A 23,503-nucleotide genomic window follows, 5' to 3' on the forward strand; every position below is an offset into this window, starting at 1 on the left:
TTCTCAGAATTGGCCATTTATTTGAGTGATAGATAAGGTGTCAGAGCCATGCCGCGCGCTGGTGCAAGATAGATAGGCCACCACCTTGTTTTTATCTGTTAACGTGGCACAGATAGTCACAAACACCCCCAGCCCCACCCTAACCAAGAGTCTGTCTCCACAGTAACCACGGGGGGCCTTTCCCATAGTAGCCGATAGACCTTTGACATCTGGATGCTGAGGAAAACTACACATATCTGTTTAATTTGTTACAGCTCACACATGCGTATGGAAATAAACACCTGAAGGTGAAAGTGACCTATTCATGAATGCCTACCTTCTCTTTTAAATGTATTCTTAGGGATTCAGATATAATGCTGCGCTCCAAAACTTCAGATATAGGATATTTCCCATCTCAAACCAAAAATCTTTTGTGGAATGGCAATGTTTTAATGTCGATAAATATTTTTATTGATACAAAATCCAATCCTTTTGGGTTTGAGGTATTGGGTAAAATGGCATGAGTGCTCATAACTACCCACGAGTAATAGAAACACGCATAAACGAAGTGTTTTCAAACCCTTTTATAGGACAGATTTTTACACTATCAAACAAGACGTACGTTTTGTGTAAAGATTTTACTTCACAATAAGAGCTGGTAATATTCTCTTTTGTTTATATAAAAGAAAAAACGTCATTTTAAATAATTTGTTTGACACCGCGTGTTTTCTACCAACTATCTTGGTCCAATTTCAAGTTTATTCTAAGGGTGAGATAGTTTGGGTGTGTGCTCGCACACTTGCGTGAGAGAGACTCCTGGTGCTAAGTAACTGTTCAGGGTCTGATATAGGAAATGCTTGTGATTGGTCAACCGACTAAAAGGCAGAAACATGATAAGGATGGAACTCTGTGTCATCATCATATGCAAATTAGCAGTGAGCATTAAAACTCAGAAGCGAGGAGGCAACGTTTATGACCTTCTCAACAGCATTGAGACAACAGACTTGTGAAAACAAAAGTGGAAGGAGAGAGGAAAAGGTAACAAATGAAAGCAATTAAAGTGCTTTTCAACACCTCCTTCAGGAGTAATGAGGATGCAGATCTAAAGGTAAGTGTTTTGCACGGTGACTACAAAATACAGGACGGCAGCTGCTCTTCCTTTTAGATAGTCTCTAGTGTGATGGATCTTCGACAGGTGTGATCATCAGAGTATTTGGAAAAGACTTTCCACCGGGGAATATTTTAGCAATTTTTGTGAATTGTTCTAACAAATTGGACCTGGTTTCCTGTAGTGTTGTTTCTATAACTGATAAAGAATTGTAATTTTCTTGACGTGACAATGTTTTCAATAATAATAATAAATAGATTGAAACTGAAGAAACTCAATAGTTTTAGTAGACTTTTTGTAAAATTAGGCTAAACTGTGTTATTGCATTTCATGATTTGAAAGTATAACATGATTCTTGAACTCTGGACAGGATATCATCGTATACTGTAAGTTCATTATAAAGACACTACAGTATAGATGATGTACTATCTAGGGGGTCAATATGCCTCAGTTATACCTCTCGTGCGCCAACAGAATCTGAGAGTGGCGGTAAAACCGTTACCATTACTGAGTTCAGTAATGGTAAGGGTTCTTCTGCCTTTTTCAAACATCATCTGGACGAAAGAGAACAACGCGAGTGTCAAACGGAGGAGACAACTTCAGAAAATGGATAACATTAATGTAATTTTCTTTTAAACAAGACTGACACTGTTTTTTGCAATTAAATAAATATAATTGTATCGGAAACATTTAGCTTGTTTTGTTTTATTGTCTATTTTATTCGACGGGAAACCCCTCTGACAATGAGTTTAGGAGCTACAGGCTCTTTCATTTCAAAGACCTTAATTTATGTATCCAACAAAATAATGGTGAGAGTAAGTGAACCCTCCAAAAAAGAGAAAAAGAGAATTTCATTAAAAAGCTTATCGACATTATCAACAAAGCTTATTCTTCACGTCTACCAAATTCATGGGAAAAAAACATTGATTGTATAATTGACATTTTTATTCAAGCAAATAACGGTCACATAATTCAAACAAAACAAAAAAGATTTATCAATAATACAAGCACATGATATTTGCACGGCATGTAACTGTTGACTAAATAAGCAGATTCTGCCAGCTCCTTTTGCAATTTTGCATATATGTGTGCCAAAGCACTGTCTTCTGGAGTCTGAAGATAACGTGACATTACGATTCCAACAACAGAAATCTGAAAAACCTCCATTATAGTGAAACTCGTGTGAACTGTGTGATCAATTCACATTATGGGGCGAAAACACTCGGTTGAAGAAATTGGTATTTTTAAAATATCTCCACTGAGCGACAGTGAGTAAATTACAGCTACATTGCAATAACAAAGATATTCTATATAACAGTAAAACCACATATACCTGCAGCCTGACCATGAGCAAACGTCCAAAGTCATTTCCTGCGAAAAGTGGTCCATGTGTTTATGATTGCAGAAGCAGATCATTTATAGAAGTAATTATAAGATAACCATTATCAATTAACAAAGTATTGTTAGTAAGATTGACAACATGTTACTGAATATTTATGGAAAAACTATTTATTGTGCGTCTGAATTCCAATTTACACTTTCATCTTTACTTCTGCATCTCTTTGCATTGGTTATAGGTTCTCATAACTCATAACTGAACTTCACTTCTTCAACTTTGCAGAGATCTTTAAGCGTATTTCCCGCAAGAAAATGTTCATGAGGTCATTTCCAGCTTCCTGGGTTATTCTGGTTATCATCTGGCCTCCTGGACCAATAACCATTTTCTGCAAGAAGGAAAGAATTAAAAGGTCACAGTGAGACATGGAACAGTTTTTGTCTTATGTTAACAGTTACAAGAATTAACATTCAACACCATTATCATTAGGGCTGTGTTTTAGCAACTCCCTCCCGATACGATACATATCACGATACATGGGTCACGTCACGAAACAATATATTGCTACCTACTTCGGTAACGATACACATTTGCGACATATAGAAATACTTTAAATAGAAAATAAAAACAGTAAAGCTAGAAATACAACATGCTGTGCCCCACCTGGGGGTTTCTGTAAGGCTAAGTGTAAAAACATCCCTTACCTCTGCAGAGTGGCCATGATGTGTGATGCATGGACCTTTAGAGCAGAGGTTTGGGTACCCAAACTGTGGATTGCGCCCCTCAAGTGGGCAACACAGGTCAATAAGGTGGGTCACGCAAGTCACTTGGCAGTTGTGGTGCATTACAGTTAAAACAACGAACATGGGCAGTATTAAATCACTGGTTCATCCATGCTGTAAATGCGCTGGTGTCACATCCGTGAAAGCACAATAAATGTCATTGTTACTTTTGGAATAAACTTTTTGTCTAATGCAGTGTATTAGCCAAGTGACTTGATGGGTCATGACTTGCGAAGCTTACAAACAGCATTTATTTGATATAACTCATTACTCCAATGACTTACTTTTAAAACCAAAGCACACCGACATATCAGCTCTGAGAGCTCGAAGCGTTCTTATATTTTTCGCCATGCTCGCTTCCACTTACGTGTTAAATATTGCGATAGTTACATTTAATAGTCAATATTTTTGTACAAGCCTAATTATCATTGTATTATTGTCACAAAAAAGCATAAAACCTTAAGTAGCCTATTTGTTCCTGAGACTAATGATACAACAAAAACAGCACTCTATATTTTGTTTACTTAAAAACAGCTAAATGTAAGTCCAATTTTCTAAGTGAGTGAACGTAAATGTAAATTATTTGGGACAATACAAAAGGAATCCCAGAGCTCACCATATGACTGTCTTTTATCACATACAGTTTGACTGATATATCGAGCACACCATCCTCAGACTCCTTCCACATTTCAATTTGCTGCAAGAGAACAAAGTAACAATGAAATAAATTATAAAGGTCACATTCCATATTTTGAGTTATAGTTGATTTTTGATGGATGGATAAAGGTTTTACGTTTTGGGGAGAAATTCATCATACACAGATATAGCACAGTACAGCTATAGAACAAATATAACACACTGGGTGTAAGAAAGATAGTATTGTGAATACCTGTGGGATTGAATTGACTGCTAAATATTTCTGTTGCCAGCATGATTGTAACTTACCAGGGTCATTGTATATGGCACCTCCTTAGGGAAATGTTGTAGAAGTTTCTCTCTGATAGTGTTGATGCAGACATCCTCGGGACCTTGATCTGTCAGTACTTCACTGTGATACTGCCACTCGCGAGGCTTTGCCACTTGTAATAGGTAACTCTATGGCACATAAGATGTAACAGTATCCAGTATTATAAGTTCAAATATGGTTAGGACTTTTATAGTGATATACAATATAATCGTATATTCATATACAACCGGTGCCATGTAGTTTCTCATTTATTGATGCCATTTAAAATAGAACATGCTTAAAAAAATATATCAGTGTCATCTTAGGTTTTGTTTACACCTGCTCTTCATGAGAACACTTTCAACATCATGCGTTAACATTTTTACAAGGTGTATGTAAACTTTTGACCACAACTGTATATATTCTGAAATCAAACAGTGTCATTATGAGTTGCAAGATACGCTGTGATGTGTAAAACAACAGAGCATTGTTTAGGAATATTAGAATGTGCTGAAGAATTCTTGCTGTTCGAATGTACAGACACAACCTGCCCAGCTTTGTTCAAATCATAAAATTCCACAACATGGTGACTAACCTTTATTGTTTCTACATCTTCTCTGTCAACAGCACTTAGCATGAATACATCTTTAAAATGTGGCCATCCGCTGCGGCTCTTCAGATCCTTCAGTTCCTCTCTGCTCAGTCTGTTTTTGTTCTGACTCTCTTGATCTGATGACTCTTTCTCCGTGCTCTCAGAATTCGCTTCTTCTGCATGTCTGCTTTGGGCTTTGGCTGCTAGTCTTTGATTTGACTTTGCTATACCACCAATCCTCATCTTTTTTCCATTCACCACCCCCTCAGTCAGCTGTGGCGTGATGTCTAGCAGCAACATTTTGCTCTTCAGTAGGTCCACCTGTGTGTGATGAATGATATGTTTTAAAATCTCTCATGTCCAAAATTTCTTTACAGCACCTCTAAAGTTTTTAGAATGTAATGCTGACATTACAGCTGTGCATGAAGTAGCACACCCCAATTATACACACTCCAACACATTCTCTCTCTTAAAGTGAAAGTTCACCCAAAAATTAAAATTCTTTCATCATTTATTTAGCCCCCTTTCATTTCAAACCTGTATGACGTTCTTTCTTCCGCAGAACACAAAAGAAGATATTTTTAAGAATGAGGTTAACTGGCCCCCAATCACATGTATTGGTTTTGTGTCCATAGTGAATGGGTCCATTGCTGTCCAGTAACCGTCTTTTTCGAAATATCTTTTTTTGTGTTCTGTGGAAGAAAGCATGTCATAAAGGTTTGAAAAGACAAGAGTGTGAGTATAAATGATGACAGAATCACTTTAAAGTAATATTTTTTCCTATGGAAACTATTCCTACAATTGACCGGACCAATCATAGCGTCGATATCATGTGCCCCCTGTGGCTATTGGCAATTTTGTCAGACAATCAAACTATAAGGAAAATCCTTATTATTCCACTATAGATATTCTTTAGTGCAGTGGGAGCGCTTTGGCTGATGTCGTACATAGCAAAAGGGGGCGGGCTTTGCGAAGGTTTAATTGAACTAGGAGAGATTAAAATAAACAACGACAAAGCTACTACCTTATTCAGGACAAGGATGGCAGGTACATCTGGATTTAGGGCCAGACACTTCAGTACTTCAAAGTGCAGCTTGTTACGGGTCCATTTATCAGACACATCAACTAACACAACAACTGCAAATATACAAGAGAAAAGAGCAAGATGCAGCACCCAATAAAAGTCAAAAGTGAATGTTTTCTGCGTGATTTTTAAGATTAAGAGTAATAAACAATAAGAACATTTCAAAATAAAATATTTATTTACCTAGATCCGCTTCCTGCAAAGACTCAAAAGGATCCAGCAACAGCGATTCTTCCAGCTGGTGTCTTGTAAAACAAGTATTTCAAAACATCTGCATTTTTTCAAAGGGTATATGGGGTTGGGAACATAACTGCTCTTGTCAAGTACAAAAAACTACTCAACACTAGTTCAACACTACTCATCACCAAATGAAAAATGATTTGCATTATTACAGTCCATTATTATTTACATGACACTCCCACCATCTGCCATTAGTTAAACAAACCGACAGTCCTGGGCCAAACTCATGCCATTTAAGGAAAATGTTAAGCAAATGTTTGTCCCATTGCAAGACCTATGCATTAATCACGTCAAGCACTAAACATTAAACTAGGAAAGTATATTAAAATCCCCCCAAAACACAATTCACTTCAGAAGACTACAATAGTGAAGAACCCACCTTTTAGCCTTTATCTGTGTGGTGAGACCAGGGGTATCCAACAAAACCTAAATAAGATACGTTTTTGTAAACACTCCCAAAATATATCATTTTAAAATATATAGCATGAGAGCAAGATCGACTATTTACAATTTGTGTGTCCTCCTCAGTCAGAACCCCAACAGCACGCGACCTTGTTGTGTGCACTTTCTCTGACACTGCGAACAACTGCAAAAAATATGATGGTGCATAAGACTCTATGTATTGTGTATACATTAAAAACAATGTGAAGTTTATTGCGCTTCACATAATCACACCTTTCTGCCCAGCAGCTGGTTGGTCAGTGTGGATTTGCCAGCATTCGGGGCGCCCACTACGGCCACTTTAAGAGATCTGGGGTTCTCAGGTTGATCAGGATCCTTTAGCAATAAGGAAAATTGATGACCTACGTGTAGAAAACCCGCATATTTTAACAACCAACCTATAATAATGCATGTCTGTGAAGATAAGATTCGGTTTCAACATCTTATCGCATCTTATAACAGCATTCTGACCGCAGTCTGACGGGACGGGCTGCTGTTGATTATGACCCTTGCCGGACACATCATCTCTCCCCTTCTGTAATCTCTCCAAAAACGCATCTGAAGACACCAAACGGACCGAAACATCTTGAAAGAGACATTTCCTCACTACGTGTGGATCAACAACCGCGCCTGTAACGAGAAACAAGGTAACAATCAGTTCGTTTCATTTCTGGTGACAGTACACAGCCGTTCTACCTTCAAATGGCACTTTACAAATATCAGATGTAGAAAGACAGTAAACGGTTTAAAGTCTGTATTGCTTTTAAGTACGTGCTTTTCTTCTGGTTAACGCACCTGTTCGCAAACGCAGTGACGCGTGTTCTCGTGCTGCCGTCAGTGATCGGGTCGTCGAAAATCGCAACGACCTTCTTAAAAAGATCTGGCAGATTCGTAAGCTCATTGCTGAAATATTTTTCTGTTTACGAGAGATCGGGTTTAGACTTCTGCTAACGGTATTCTATGGACAAGGTTATCACACTCTCCATGTTTGTTTACGCATGTGTTAAGGGCGCAGACATGTTGCTTTCCTCGTGGAGTAGTGCTCAAGCACATTACTGCCATCTACTGCTCCGGCGCCACTATGTCTACAATGTTAACTTTAATTGCTTTGTTTTCCTCAATTTTGTTGTATAGCCTAGTTTAAAAAATATGCGTTTAGACTGCCAAAAAGGGAGAAAAAACACGCATCTATTCATGCATCTGTTTTGCAAATGATGGTTCTGTAAATAACAGGCCTACAGCATTAACCGAGTAATTCAGTATATCATTATTTGTATTATTTACAGGGTAATGTGGAACAGACAGGTGTACTGATTCATTGTTACATTAGGCAGTTTTGTGGTAATAAGAGGGGTTCAGGACCAGAGAGCTGACCGTAATATCACTAACTGGTGCCATTGAGGTTGTGTGTGTTGTTTTTATCTGCTCAGGTATCAGTGGGAACAGATGTGTTTTTCCATCTCCCATCAAAAGGTGGTCCACCAGGAGTAGCACAGAACGGAAAAACACTTCCACTGGGGAAAAGGAAGGATATCAGTTGGCTTACAATCTGTCGCTAATAGCTCAGAGGCAGACTCAGTGCTTTAACAAAAGGCAACACATTCAGGATGCAAGGAAATAGTGCTTTTAAATGAAGTTGCCCCTTATGTTCAATGAGCAAACATAAATAGTGCCCTCACAAGACCTCTAAATTTTATGTGACCCTGTGTGACATAAAGGCTAAATGTTCAAAATCCATTCATGAGAGGAGCATTAAAGTAGTAATAGCCAAAATTGATTTAAAAAAATTGGTGTTTATCACTTTAAATCATCTCTGTTCTTCTGAAACATTGGATGTCCAAATTCGTTAAAAATGGAATTATTAAATAATGTGTTTGTTAAAGTTGACAAGCACATTTAATACTTTTTATTGGTTATATATTTGCTAAACCTGGAGATAAAAATGTAGGTTGACTAATAATAATGATTTATGGCCAAAAAAATCACGACTAATGGAGATACAAGGTTTCAGAAGGACAGCAGGGAAATTATTATATGATTGAGTTTGAAATACAGTATTCAAAGTTTTGTATAATACTTCATTTAAATAATACATTTAATGATTTTATTGACACAACGTTTATTATTTTGCGCGATATATACTGAAAGTTGGCTTCATAAAGATTGATTTAAATCTTTAAAAAAATACCTTACTAGTTCAATAAAGATATCAATGTTATATTTTCAATGTTCTTTATGTAGAGAACAGTAAATCACAAAAGAATATGACAGGTTTTCACAGGCATAGTCACACATTAACATATAAATTATTATAAAAATATGCACATTTCTATTTACTTAATCTCAAAGCTACATTTAAATGTAGTTGTTTATTCATGCAATGGTAAATGTACGCTTTACACTTGTCACATATTGGCCCATTTTGCAGAGCACTGCTACTTTTGTAAAACACTCGCTCGTCTCACTTGGCAGATGATTAAGAACATTACGAACAGACGTTTTTAATGCTACAGACGGGTGTTATGCAGAACTCTTGGTATTGCTGTCTGTTTTGTTAGGTCTTATAACTTGTTAACCTCTTTGCGTCCTCACCCATGTCTCCTTCTTGCATCAGCTTTGTAAGATTACCTTTTCTGGGAAGGGATTTTATGGTTTTCCACTTTCTGGAAATTGAATACTGGCACTAAATTATGAGAATGTTCTTTTGTATTTAAGAGAGGCCCTTCAGATTTACAGCATCATCATTGAACCATTAACTTTGTGTTTTCGTTCAGTGAAAGAGCTTATTTGCAACGTTGCAACAAATATTTTACAGACTTTACAAAAGCTGAGTAAAATATCCAACCTTGTACAGTTCAGATGATCTTGGCTCAGCTGTTAGCTTTAATTAGCATAGGGCAGATCATCCATGCAGATCAGCATAAAAATGACAATCTCATCCCGTGTATTTTTGTTTTTTTTGCAGCTGTGTCTTTATTGTTTAGGAGCTGTGGGTGCCGAATAGCTGCTGTCGTGTCAAATATTCTGCTTGTCTTGTGCAACGAGAGACAGATTCACACACATTTAGAAATGTCCCGCAGTTACAGCACAGCATTTCGACCTTTCTGCAGGCAAGGGGGAATAAAAAAGCTGAGGAGATGTTAAGTGTAAGACAGTTGTGTGACAGGAGCTCGCTGAGCCATGCTGGGTGGATGTTACTCAGGCTTAGATGCAGCTCCTACTTGCACAGCCATTACACATGATTGCAGCGCACCACACAAAGCCACGCAGCTGGGGCATCCTATGTCACATCCTCATCAAAATACTTTCGGGGAATCATTTTAAAAGCACCCAGAGGTCATATTTTCCGGTCCTGATTTTGAGTTCTCTGTCTGATTGGAGCGAGATTGAGGGGAGGGGTTCATATTCTATCAAGATTATGCAATCAATACAGCTTGTCTGTGAAGGAGATCAATAATGCATCTCTTTTGAAATCGTCAATCGTGTCAGAGTTGAGTATAAAAAGTGCAATTAGGACCACCGTTCCTAAACATTCACCCTTGACGTCTTTCAGGGCCAAAGAAAGACGGCGTTCTGCGTCATTAACGTTGTATTATTGTGTGATGAAGCCCACTGCTGAGCACTTCCCCTCAGCTGCCTGAGGCTCGATGGGTGCAAAATGAGTTTTTCTACCGTTCTACGATCAGCTGCCTCAACCTTGACAATTCTAAGTAAAGTATCTCAAGCCACAGATTAAAAGCAAGGTGTAGGGCCTGAGACTTTAAAACCATTTCTAAGTCTTGTGACCCTGACACGATTTCGGGGCAGGTCAAAATGTCTGGTTTCAACCATTTTCTTATTTCTCAATGACAGGGATTAGATGCATTAGTCTTGATTCCCACACTTACTATGAATCACATAATGTCGACGAATGGCCTACCATCAGTTTGAAAGCTTTTGTCAGTTCAATTTATTGGATTGACATTCATAGTATTCTCAAAGCTTTGTTAGGCTATGTGCTTATATAAAACATTTTAAAAGACAGGTATGTACGGCCACAGAACAAAATAAGAGACTTTTACCAAATTTCATTTAATCAGCATTTCTAGATGTATTGTGTTCATTCCATTCATGTGTTTGTTGAATTTCAACAAAATCAAACCTCAGGAGTGACATAAAGTCATCCAAAAGTAATGTCCAAGACACAAAAACTGAGAAAAATCCAGGTTATCAAATGTTGTACATTTTCCCTACATACAGTATATGTATAAATATTGCTGTTGCTTAAAAGTGGCTTTCTTCGCATTTGAGGTCTGAAAAACAATTCTGTTATTTTGACCTGTTTCTCCAGTTTTCATTTTCTGAAAATAAATACAAAAAGAAACAACATTTATAATTTTTATTTATTTGAAATTTGGGAGAAACTTTGTTGATAATTGTATCTAAACACGTACCTATTAATAGAAAATTTTGAAAAACTGCTGCTGCATATTGTAATAATGATTCCTTGTGTTATATAACAAAAATGTTAATGGCTGATAGTGTTGCAAAGAATGTTTAAAACATGACATTTCATTGGATTTAACTGTAAACTACTAGACTTCAAAATTCACTTGCGATGTTTGGATGAGAAAAATATGAGTGGCTTTCATGAAAAGTCAAGATAACAAGTCTGATAGCTCAGAAATGTATATGCGATGTATATAATGTATATAAGAGCATGGCACTAGCAATGCCAATGTCGTGGGTTCGATTCCCATGGGATTGCACGTACTTAGAAACCAATGTATAGTATAATGCAATGTAAATCGCTTTGGATTATGAGTGAATCTGCCAAGATGCGTAAATGTAAATGTATTTTTCCATGCTGTGAATTTGTTCCCTCATGCTAATGTATTTTAGGTATCACAGGACATGGAGCAGCAGTGTGCAGATTGAAAATGAGATGTGCAAAATGCGATGTGAATTGGAGCATTATAAATGTCAAGTGACTGATGGGCTCTGCTATTGTAACTGTGGAGGTTTCCATAGTGCAGCGTATGGAGCATGTCAAGTACAATTGAAAGCTAGGATGTACAAAAATATACGGGTGGCGGAAAGTTTTGTGTGTGGAGGCAAGTGGGAATAGAAATGAAGGGGGAAATATTTTGACAGGGTTTGTGTGGGCTTGAGTTACACGCTGTAATGTCACTGTGGTGCAGCCATCAGTCTTCTCCAACAGAACAATGTTAGTGGTGAAAAACATTTCTTGGACTATGGAAATATAGTAGCAATACAACGAGTACTGAGATAGATTTGGGAGTTTTTAAGGATTATATGGTTCAAATATGCCCAATCATGGTCTCTTGAAGAATCATAGTATTAGCATAAAGATTGTGCTGCATGAAATTATGGTATGAATTTACAGATGCATCCCTCAGTGTTTCACTGGCATATAAAAATGAACATTTAGGGAGCCTAAATACAAAATGAATGTCACCACTGTTTGGTTTTTAGAACATGTATAAAATGAGTTGTGTCTTTGGAGCTGACCTGACCTACATTTCACTACTGGTTGTATCTCCATATAACTGTATGTTCTCCATATAACTGTGTATGTGACAAATAAAATCTTGAATCTTGAAATTAAATGAAGACTTAGGCCTATGTTTGATATAAAATCCATCAAGAATAATGTGTGAATAGTACATCAAAACACCACCTCACAATCATTATCATCGTAATCATTTAATTACAAATCCACCCATGGATAGTTGGTCCTTCATTTAGTTTAGTGTTGGATGGAGTTTCTTTGTGCAATCCTGTACAGTTCTTCCACAACAGACTCCAAGTGTGTCCTTATGGACTTTGGAAAAATGTATGCTCCAAAATGTAGCCTATGAGAAAGAAAGACCTGATATGGTGGATTTATACAATTAAAATCTATTATAAATTTTCTTGATGGTTCATTTCATTGTTTATTGTCAGGCACAACATTTAGACATATTTCAGCCCGATCTGTACAGCCCCTGCAACTTTGACTTATTAGACATTTAGTCCTCGACATTTATTTTGACATGTTGTCTAAAATACTAAATAATAACGATTTGCTTTATACTGATCGAGTTCTCGCCAAATGTACATAAATACTGACCGTACATCAGTCCGCCGGTAGGTGTCAGTATACGCTCCTCTACGGGCCGCTGGAAATGAACAAACGAACAAGAAAGCTTACAAAATATCGTGTCGGGCGTTTATTCTCGGAGTTGTCATACATTTCGAACTTCATTTAGTTCCCTGCGCTCCTTTACATTCATATTTATAAAGTTTAGCAATAAAGACAGACAGACCCGTCTTTAAACACAATGATCATCTTTTCTCGGACTAAAAATAGGAAAACTCCTTGTGCCTTGGTCATCTGCGTTGTTTCTGCTAGTGATCTCATAATGGGCCATCGGGGCTAAGCACGATTATTTATCTGAGTTAAAAAAATAAGTATGCCTTCTTTAAAATAGTCATACAATTGGTACCTTTTAGGGTATAAAAATCGACCAAACTCAAAAGGTTCAACTCGCAAGATCGTTAGAGAACACAGCAGAGCGTTATGCTAAAATATCGTCCTCGTTTTCTGCTCTTAGGTTCATTGAATCTCTCTCTAAACGGCACTTGTCTGTGTCATCTGCACTTAGTCCTGTTTTATCAATGTTTTCTATATTTTGAAAGTATAGTGCTTATGGTGTCATTATTTTTGTATGGATAATTAACATGTTTTGTGTTATCATGTAAAGTATATACGTTTTTATTTTCATTGTGTGGATTTGGACTTTTCCAACTATGCAGGAGAGATCTTACACATTCACTTTAATGTTATACGTCAAATACTGACTTCAATGTAAGTGGTGTAAGATTTATTTAATTTGAATGTATAAAGTAGTAGACTTTTTATATTCGGTCTACCAAGCGTGCTGTGGAATATGGTACATGTTTTATAAATGATTGACAATTGATCGATAACTGTCACCGTTTAAATTGTACACTTAAAGTGATCGTTCACCCAAATATAACATTCTGTCATCATTTACTCACCCTATAGTCATTTCAAATCTGTATGACTTTCTCACTTCTGCAGAACACGAAGATGTTTTGAAAAATGTTGTTAACGCACCCATTTGCTTGCATTGGTTTCGTGTCCAGTGCTTTTCAGTCACCAACTTTCTTTAAAATATAGTCTTTTGTGTTCTGCCCAAAGAAAGTCACACAGGATGACAAGAGGGTGATTAAATGATTTAATTCACTTTAATTGACTTCGTCTACCTTTCTGCTGGATAAGTCTTTTATATGTTGTTGTCCAAACTATTTTTTGTAAAAGCTTATTGTAAAGGTCATAAAGTTATTATTTGTCATTATCAACAATTTACCTGAATGGAAAATGAGAACGTCTCCAATAGTTTTTTTTCCTATAAAACGTTTCGGCCATATTTTCTGTTAATTATATTTCTGCAGAAGGCAACATGTTCGTAAATATATTATTATTGCTTTCAATTGAGAAGAGTGTCTAAATCTTCCCCTTTGTAATTTTTGTATTTCATTACATTTTGTATATGTAAATAAAAAACGATTGGACTGCAGCCATCGTCTGCAACGATGTCGCGCATGCGCCGGAAGTTGCTGCCGCAGACAGCGACACTGATTCGACAACGCAGAGCAGCAACACTAGAAAAAAAATCAAAACACAGTCTCCAATTAATACTAAACCATTATGATGTTTTGAGCAATGTATATTCACACGATCCTCAGAGAGTAAGTATATCGTTTGACTTATACCATTGTAATGATTCTGTGCTCGATGGTTCACTATTCTAGCCATGATGCTTTGTGGAGCAACAAGGAGTCAGCTCTATATAATTCAGGCTAATTAAAAAGCCGGCTTCACACTTTAGACCAGTCATACACAGCATTAGCAAGACTTATAAAAGTGTAAAAATGCCGATTTTATGGAAACTCTGCTTATGTGAAATACACGTGATGTTGGCTGTGGACTATCGATTTACCATAAATGTTTGTAAAGCTGCCATACATTTTGCAGTGTTTTATTAGTCCGTGTATTATTTCTATTTTCACGAAGTAAGGTACATTTTAAGGCTAGGTGGTAGCAGGCCTGTGGAGACTTAAGCAGGCAGACTGAGCGCATGCAATGCAGAATTCGCATTTGATCCTCTAGAAAAAAAAGATATAAATTCATGGCCGTGACCTTTGCAGAATATCAAAGGCGTTGTCTCGAAATGTCACGGGGGATTTCTCCGCCGAAGCAGTGCGGTGTTTGAAGCTGGGGGTTTTGACAGCCGACAGCAGATCGGTCGGTGGGTTGAAAGTTATGAAGTCACATATCATTAGAGGCTTTATTGGTTTGGTGAGAATTGACTGCGATCCACTATATGCAGGACGTTGTGAAATGTACAGTTGCTCTGTCATAAATCTCAGTCCATAGCCAGATGGAGTCGCTTTGAAGCGACTGAGCGCACAGCAAAATATATAAAACAGACAATTGCACGTGACACATTTCTCCCATGCAGGCTTTACTCATATACAGTTTATGTGTGGATTGTTTGACTGACAACATATGATTGCACCTGCTTCTTTATATTGTATCGCTTCTAGTGTTCGCATCGCAAAGTGAGAAAGTGAGATGATTCGCCATCTTAATCTATGCATATGTTCACGAATAAATACGCTGTATGTTTCATACTCGCAGATGAATGCAGTTTCACATGAAAGGGGTCGGCAAGGTAACAAAGGGTTGACGTCATGCATCTCATCCGCCCGCATGACTTCCAACTCTAAATCCCATCCGTTTTTTCTTTAAGAAATCGCTTTGATTGGTCAGACGCGCTTCTCGACGCTTCCTAAGTCTGACCGCAGACCAATGGGAGCGTTTTCGGAGGGAGGCTTCCGTGTTTATGTTAAAGAGTAGGCGTGGCTAGTTTGTGGGCAAAGCTGTGCGATAGACGCTACGGCTTGAACTGCGACGCCGACGGATCTAGTGAAGGTTGCTCGGCGGCTGTCTGTGTTGAATTGGCCACTTTCTATCGCGCTCCGGAGGAGTTAAACATGCATTTCGGTCTTGAGGATTGCTGTTAAATGCGTACCACTTCAACGAATGTCATCCGTAAAATACTGGATCCCGGGGTAAGAATAAAGCTTGTGTGTGGCACAGAGACCTGCCGTATTTTATTATTGTTGACCATATGTTGTGATCTCCGAGCGCGTCGCGTGCTTTCATCAGAGGATTTCGTGCAGTTAAACGAGTCTTGGCAGCTCGAGCTTTTCCTATGTTTGTAAAAGGTGTAAAAAGTCTTGCGTGTTCAGATCTTGTCGTCTGAAAAAGTTTATCTTTCAGAAACATTTGAAGATTAAATGAAAGCGATTATGTGTCCGGTGAAAATACCTTTAACGGAGCCTCAAGCATCATTCAGATGGCTGATCTGTTAATGCTGGTTTCTAGAGGTTTGTGTGGTTTTAACAACTATTTTTTTATTTTTGGTCTTGTACTTTAACCATCCTTAAAAGCTCAATTACCTAACACTGTGAGAGAGTTTATTTGATTTACGTCTCCGGTATCTTGTGCTCACTCAGTTAAAACCAGAGCTTGACATTAGTTACCCACAGAGTGCAGTTTTATATCGTTGCGCTTTCTTCAGTCTGCCCTACATTTTCCAAAGGCTGGATAATTAAATTTCAGACTCCTATTTCCAGAGAAACACGGTCTCCTATTCTCAGTACAATTATCGAGCGTGGTGAAGGATCATTTTGACATCTGGGTGTAACGTTTCCCTTCTTCTATGAGGAGCTATTATGTGATTTGCCTTTTTGAATGGATCACGGGGGCAGTGGTTTCAAATATGCATGCCTACTCATTGAAGAAAATACATTTTCGCTCATGCATCTGTCCTTTCTCCAGGCTAAGAATAACCAGAGCTTGTTTAATGGATTTTCTTTGCAAGAGTAACCTGTTTACATGTGCTGTGATTCTTTTTGCCTTAATCCAGAGGCTGATCCACTCATACCCCTTTGAAAAACGTTTCGTCTGTTTTATTAAACTGCAGTGTTGTCATGTCAGTAACAATTTTGTTTTCAATGTAGTTTCTTCAAGTGGAAAACCAGTGTGGTCACTGTGAAAAGAAATCTCTCCAGGTGCTTAGTTTTGTAACGCATGGCAACCCTGCTAATGCATTTGATAATTAACACATTCCTCTATGTGTGTGCATGGAGCACTTGTGGCAGCCTTCTCCTCTTAAGTGGTTTATGTTTAATTGTCCTGCCAAGGCTAAGCACGGACTAAATGAAGCAGGCTTAATTTTGTGTGTTTGTCTGTGACGTTTTTAAGAGTAAAAAGAGGTAGGGAACTTCGTTTTGACTGTGTAATTGTCACTGATCATATGTTTTGAAGCTGTAACTTGTGTGTGAGGAAAAACGACAACACTTGTAATTTTATATTTGGGATCATGTCAAGCCCAGAGGCATGTTGTAAATACTGTTTGCAATTATTACTGACAGAGATACGCACAGGCGATCTTATTTGGGAGATCAGCTGAGTGAGGTCCAGGTGGACCGATTTCTTAGCTGAAGGACGAGCAGTCACAGTTTACGAGTCAATAGATGACGATTTACGCTGTAAGAGATGGAGAGGAATTTGAGAGGCAGAAGTAAAGGTTAGTTAGTTTATCTAAACTGGATGTGTTAAGTTGCTCATTTTAACAATTTGTTATAATGCTGTTATTGGTGATCATTAACATAAAATCATCCTTAGTAACCTTGTATCTCTTTACAAATAGTCTGACCTTGTTTATATGCTTATTTAAAAGCCTTGATTTTACTTTTAGTGAAAAATAAATTACTGCTAAAGTGGTTTCCATTTATAAGCCAAATAAAAAGGTTGCCCTCTCAATCCCTCTTAACGTTACCCTCCCCATTTGGATTAGGCTATAAAACATATTTTATTTGGCTCGCAAGAAATTCAGATCAAGCTTTGTGTGCGCACAGCTCGCATTTCCAGCCTGCGTGTGTTTGTGGTGTGCATGCACATTTGCACAGCTGTTTCCCACTGCATGCCAGTTAGAGAAAAATGCATGTACACAGGTTCTGTGTCTCTTCTCTTTCCCCACCTATTGAGGGAGTGAGAGTTAAACACCCAGCTGTTAAATCAGGCCACACACACGCTCTTTTTCTAATTCTCAACATCTTCTTCAGTTACACAAGGGCCATAAACGCTTACTGCTGTCTATCGCTTTAAACAGACCAAATCTCTCCTCACGGAGTTCAGCCCAAAGCAAGTAACTGGCCTGACTCATAAAATCCCTTTTGTGTGGGGGTACACTGAAAGAGATCAGCTGAGAAAGACCCCTTAGATAAGCCTGTTAGATGACAGCTAAATGGGACACCCCTGGGTGGGCTTATGGGGCGACAGGGATAGGTATGTTTGGTTTTCAGTCTTGTTTTCTTGTGAATTCTGAATGTTATCTAGCTAGTTGTATCTCTTAGAATTTTTCCCATACCTACGATATGAGATTGTATGTGTGAAAGAGATTTGGAAGGGCTGTTTTGAGAACCCCCGCTTTGGTCCAGTTACAAAACGATCTCCTCGATCTGTGTATTAATAACATGAGTTTACACTTTCCGATTGCGTGTAATACATACGCCAAAGTCCAATTTTGTCTGCGTATGATATGCCTATCAGTTCGTTTCTTTGCATTTCTAAAACTGAATGATTTTATAAATACGTATTATTCATACTTTAGTAAATATTTTAGAGCACCTAAATGCACAGCTACCCTAAACCCATCCCCTTCCTCAATGACATAAAACAAACAAACAGAAGTCAGCCACGGGTATTTTTTTATTTTTTATTGAAAATGCTGACCGAAACCAGTATAAAAGCATATTATATGTATTACACGCAGATTGAGACCAGCAGGCCAGTTCAGCCAAAATCACACCTGTATGATATGCAGTAATTTTCTACTTCTGATCATCCAGAAGTATAAACAACTATAACTACTGATTTTCTTGTGGCAAGGTGTCACCTTCTTTAAGAAAGGATAAGAAAAGACCTGTTTTTTAGGAACGTGTTTATCTCAGTCTGTCTGTAGGACAGTGAAGTTAAGGGCAGCAGCAGTCATCTGTTCTTATCTGTTTATGACTGCAGATAAGACCTCTGGAACTGGATATGTGACCCTCCCTTCTGTCTCTGCCCTGCTTCATAATGAGGGTTTGCTTGGCAAATTGCATATCTGTCCAGTGTAATCTGAAAAGATGGGAAGCATCTCATCTTCTGCTCGGGTGAAAGGGGAGCCTGCTGTGTGATGGGACCTTGGTGGTCATGTGACACTGAGCTGTAATCCTAAAGATACGAAACTGTGAGAATCTTGTGAGAAGTCAGTTTTAAAGCGGCCCTAACTCAGATGGTTTCTGTATATCTAATGTTAATCTTGAGAACTTGCAGAATAGTATCGCACCCTTCAAATTTCTGCAGAGTCTTTAGTTTGATCACATTTATAAAAGACTGTACGATTATTTTCGAAAATATGCAGCGTGTGCGGGAGGAGGAGGGGCGGAACAAAAGCACGTGCGCACACACTGCCCAGAAAACAGTATCACTTACCACGTGTGGTTGATATCTGGTTCAGAGTCTTTTAGCGCTGGGATCGCCGCTCCATCTATCAGTTTCAAACGATCTCCAAATCCAGCGTTATATCCACCGTTTATATAACATCCATCACCCAAATGCAGCAAACAAACAACACAGCTGAACTTTGTGAACGTAGTTCTCTCTCCTGCACACAAGTGAAAGTGACTCTGCACATGCTCCTTCTGCCGCATGCTTTTCCAGGAGAATTGTCCAATGAGGGACGAAGAAAAGTTGTTACGTAACGTTTTTTCATGTTCGAAAAAACTTTCCAAAAACTGTATGAACACTGGAGGAGTGTATCGAGCACAGAAATACTACGTATTACGTCCAACTCGTTTTTAGACAAGTTGACCACGTTAAGCATGAGAAGACAACACGTTTAACATGAATCAGAATGCATGACACACCGTTGCACCACCCCTTTAAACAATGAAAAGTGTAAGGTTTTATTCTATGGAGAAAGAACTTTATGTGTAATGTCCCCATGTGAAGGCCACCTAGACATCTCCCTTTTTGAGTCTTTGTAGTGGATTTCTTCTGCTGTGTAAACTGTGTGCATGTGTGTTGAAAGATGCTTTGACAATGGCTGAATAAGGATTTGACATGTGTATTGTAAGATTTTCTTTCTGTATATATACACCCGTGACATCTTAGTTAACATTGCAGGTTTTTACGCTATAGAACCTTAAAAAGAATAGAGTAGGTAATAAAAGGCACGTCACCTTGCCTGATTGTGCACAGATCTGGTGTAGCCTTTTATCTTTTCTTAAAACATGTCCAATGATATATATTTGCCATAGGCTGATTTGCGATAGGCACCTTGTAAAATAGTGACGATATGCAGTAAGACTGTGTTACTTTTTCCACATTATGGAAATCAGTCCTTGTTTTTTGAAGTGGATTTTTTGTTTGTTTGTTTGTGTGATTGTGAGTCTGATAAAACTGGCTGTTAAAGAGCATTTTCATGGCCACTTTTGGGAATTGTATCCTCATTCAGCACAATGCTACAGAGTGAAAGCAGTGTTGGTCTTCCAAGAGCGTTTATTCTTACATTTTCTGTTCTTTGTTTTTTATAACAAACTTTCATAATATGTTGTTAATATTAAAGATTCAATAACATCATGAAGATTCAATTTAATTGGTATGACTGGGATGAAGCCAAAGTTCCACGGTGCAAGAGTTCGAGTCAACAGGCACTTGATAGAGAGAGAAAGAATGGAAGGTGAGAAGGAGGCATGTTATGATAATTTGTGAATGTCTGGCATGTATGTTAAATTTGATCATGCCAGACTCTACTCCCGCACTCATAAAAGCTCTTTGATGAATGTTCTTTGCCACAGGCTTTTTATCAGTGGCTGTCCCCCATTGGCTGTTACAGTTCTTAAGCTTCTCCAGGTCAAACATGAGGCTGTCACCCCAGTCAGGCCAACATCTGTTTTGAGAAGTTATTTGAAGCTACTAAAACAAAGAGAGCCCTCCAAACTAATGTAGCCAGTAGTATAGTTCCCCTTCTGTCTTATTTCTATTTCTGGCTTATTTGTGATAAAGGCATTTTAGAAGACACCACACACACACTCTATATTCTCATGATGGCTTTGCATCTGATACTGCTGAACATTAGAGTAATGTGAAAAACTGAGATTAGCATTATGACCGTAATGGTAGTCAAGTTGTAAAAAACGGCAGCTGGTCCTAATCGATCAGATCCACGGATCGAGAAACTCATTTAACATTCAAAAAAGGCGTTTGTACCTAAATTAAAAGCATCAATGGTCATTTTGAATTTGCAGTAAGGTACACTAACCCTCTTCTCTCAACAGGTAGTGGCTGTTTTATGACATATCGCTTATTGCTCGCCGAACTCTTTGTAAGTCGCTTTGGATAAAAGCGTCTGCTAAATGATTAAATGTAAATGTGTAAATGTGTAATGCCATTCAGCCAACACTGTGCATGGATCAGCAGGGCCCAAACAGGCACGTGAGACTGTGCTCTTGCACTGACAGCTAAGTTGTTTATAATAGGATGAGGGTGTTAGTGTTGTCACATTGCTCACTTGATTTATTTAATTTAAAGCAAGTTTCACTAGAAAGTTGACCGTCTAGTAGTGATATAATGATGCTAGTGCTGCTTATATATATATATATATATATATATATATATATATATATATATACACTTCCCTGCAAAATAGCAATAGAATTTCTGACTAAATCCTTTTCTGTGGCTGTATTTAATGTGTGTGTGTGTGTGTGTGCTTATTTTATCTTTGTTTCGATGGAAAAGTGAATGTAATAGTCAAAAGAGTAGTGACCTGGACATCCTGTAAAAGCGTTTTATTGTGCAGCGGCACAAGAGTCCCACCAGTGTGTATTTGTGTTTGTTTAGTGTGTGTGTTATTTTAGTGTGAGAGATCCAGAGGGGAGAATAGGGGCCCTTTATGCGGCCTCTAAATCAGTGCTCTTGTTAAGGTCCATTGTTGGGACCACTGAATGCTCAATGCTGTATGTTGAATGCTATCTCTACACAGGGTGAATTGGCTAGATGACATTATTCGTGTGGTAGAGCGAAACGGAAGGAATAGGTTTGACCAGAATGTTTATTTTTTATTTTGTGAAAAGAGCTTGTATTTTAAAGCAAGAGTGGGGGTGAAGGGTGAGCGTTGACCTTCACTGGGTCCGAATGAAAGAAATCCAAATGAATTCTGAATGGACATTTGTGTTCAGATCTGAAGTCAACGTGTGCTGCGTGTTCATTTTGAGAGTGGCTTCTGTCACGGTAGATTAACTTTAGCACCTTTGGACATTTGAGATGGTTTCATATCTTTCACGTATGATTGTGAGATTGAAAGCGGGGTGGGGACTCATCGCGGGCTGATATTGCCTGTGTTTCTTGTTTTATTTTGTGTGTCTCTGGCAAAGTAATAATTGAAAGTTATTACTTTGACCACAGGCTTGGGTTTATTGATTTGGTAATCTCGACTGCAATTCCTGAAATGATACACAAGGAGGTATTTCTGTGATCTTATCCGCAGTCATGCATGTCTGCGCTATTTTAAAAGTAATAAAGTGTCTTTGGCTGTTGTGGTGCATTACAGTTAAAACAATGAACATGGGCTGGTGTCAAATCCGTGAAAGCGCAATAAATGTCATTGTTACTTTTGGAATAAACTTTTTGTCTAATGCAGTGTATTAGCCAAGTGACTTGATGGGTCATGACATGCAAAGCTTACAACAGCATTTATTTGATATAACTCATTACTCCGATGACAGTGACAGTCAGCTTTTGCGGGCGGAGTTTGAAGGAGAGACGTGAACTGAAATGGTTGTCAGTCATAATTCCTTGATTAGATCCTTTGTTTCTTTAAATAATCCAACCGTTTTCCAACAGTGCATTCTTTCAGCGGTCAGTCATAGGCCTAATATCAAGTTTTTTGTTTTAATTTAGCCTACTTGTTCTGCTCAATTTTATTATTATATTTTTAAGTGATATTGCATTATATTGAAAAGCAAGACAAAATTTAAAAGGTTTAAACACTGTTGTTTGTGAGTCCTATTAAAATATTTCTCTGATCAGTTCTATGTTCTATATCCCGACCAGACCTATAAAGCAACCATTGCTCAATGAGTGGTGATAGTTTGGGGCTTTTTGTCTGACAAGTAGAATGGGGAATGTTTTTGTAAAACTTTTGCACATAAAAAACATGAATTACATTTGATTAAGAAATTACAAAGTTAATTTATATTATTCAAACCTTATCTCGCAGGAATTCGTAACTATTTTATGAGGTCACTATTTGTACGATAAGAGTCATACAAAAATGTACGATCATAGAAAAAGCAATACTGAAGCCCCTCCCCAGATCCCACCCCTAAACCTTTCAGTCACTGACACAAAAGCCAATCGTACTGAAACATACAAATAACATTATACGTACTCATACGACTTAGCCACCTTGTAAAATAGTTACGAGTTCCTGTGAGATTGTTTCGGTTGTTTAACCCCTGTCAACCTTTCTAAGCATCCGTTATAACAACCGTTAGTCCAAATAAACTGCCAGGATGAGGGGTTATTTCATGATGCAGTCCCTGTTCATTTCCTGTCCACAACACAAGGTCTCTCTTGGGCTATCTAATCCAGGAATGTGTCTCCACGCTGGGTGAGCTCAGCTGGAGGGATCACATTGCCCTGTAATGACAGGTCAGAGTTGAAGAGTGTTGAAGTGGACAGCCGTGTGAACAGTGAGGCTGGTGTTACACGGAACTTACTGCCTTTGGCTGAGTCAAACGCTGCTGACAGTTAGTTTGGGATCAGTGGCGATGGTTTGCTGAGTGTATCTACTCTGAAACAATGTA

The 23,503-nt window shown here is 38.1% G+C and overlaps 2 protein-coding genes across 3 annotated transcripts in view; one reads left to right on the plus strand and one right to left on the minus strand.

Moving 5' to 3' along the window:
- Window positions 1–1,809: 1,809 nt before the first annotated feature.
- On the minus strand, window positions 1,810–7,580 carry eral1 (Era-like 12S mitochondrial rRNA chaperone 1). The gene is made up of 11 exons (XM_079485753.1): window positions 7,304–7,580; window positions 6,980–7,138; window positions 6,743–6,870; window positions 6,576–6,653; window positions 6,447–6,493; window positions 6,011–6,072; window positions 5,768–5,880; window positions 4,747–5,064; window positions 4,151–4,300; window positions 3,822–3,902; window positions 1,810–2,811 (listed from the first exon to the last, which is right to left on the minus strand). The coding sequence occupies exons 1-11, from the start codon at window positions 7,407–7,409 to the stop codon at window positions 2,689–2,691; spliced, it is 1,365 nt and encodes a 454-aa protein (XP_079341879.1). The 5' UTR covers window positions 7,410–7,580; the 3' UTR covers window positions 1,810–2,688.
- Window positions 7,581–14,133: 6,553 nt separating this feature from the next.
- fam222ba (family with sequence similarity 222 member Ba) overlaps window positions 14,134–23,503 on the plus strand; it is a 39,709-nt gene continuing 30,339 nt past the window's right edge. The window contains exon 1 of one of the 2 annotated variants that reach the window (XM_079480165.1): window positions 14,134–14,266. The gene's annotated coding sequence lies outside the window, so the exon portion shown is untranslated. Of the gene's footprint in view, window positions 14,267–15,483; window positions 15,653–23,503 lie in introns of those variants that run through there. The other variant, XM_079480164.1, reaches the window with a different exon arrangement.

This window comes from Barbatula barbatula (genome assembly GCF_947034865.1).
Source record: "Barbatula barbatula genome assembly, chromosome: 2".
Taxonomy (NCBI): Eukaryota; Metazoa; Chordata; class Actinopteri; order Cypriniformes; family Nemacheilidae; genus Barbatula; species Barbatula barbatula.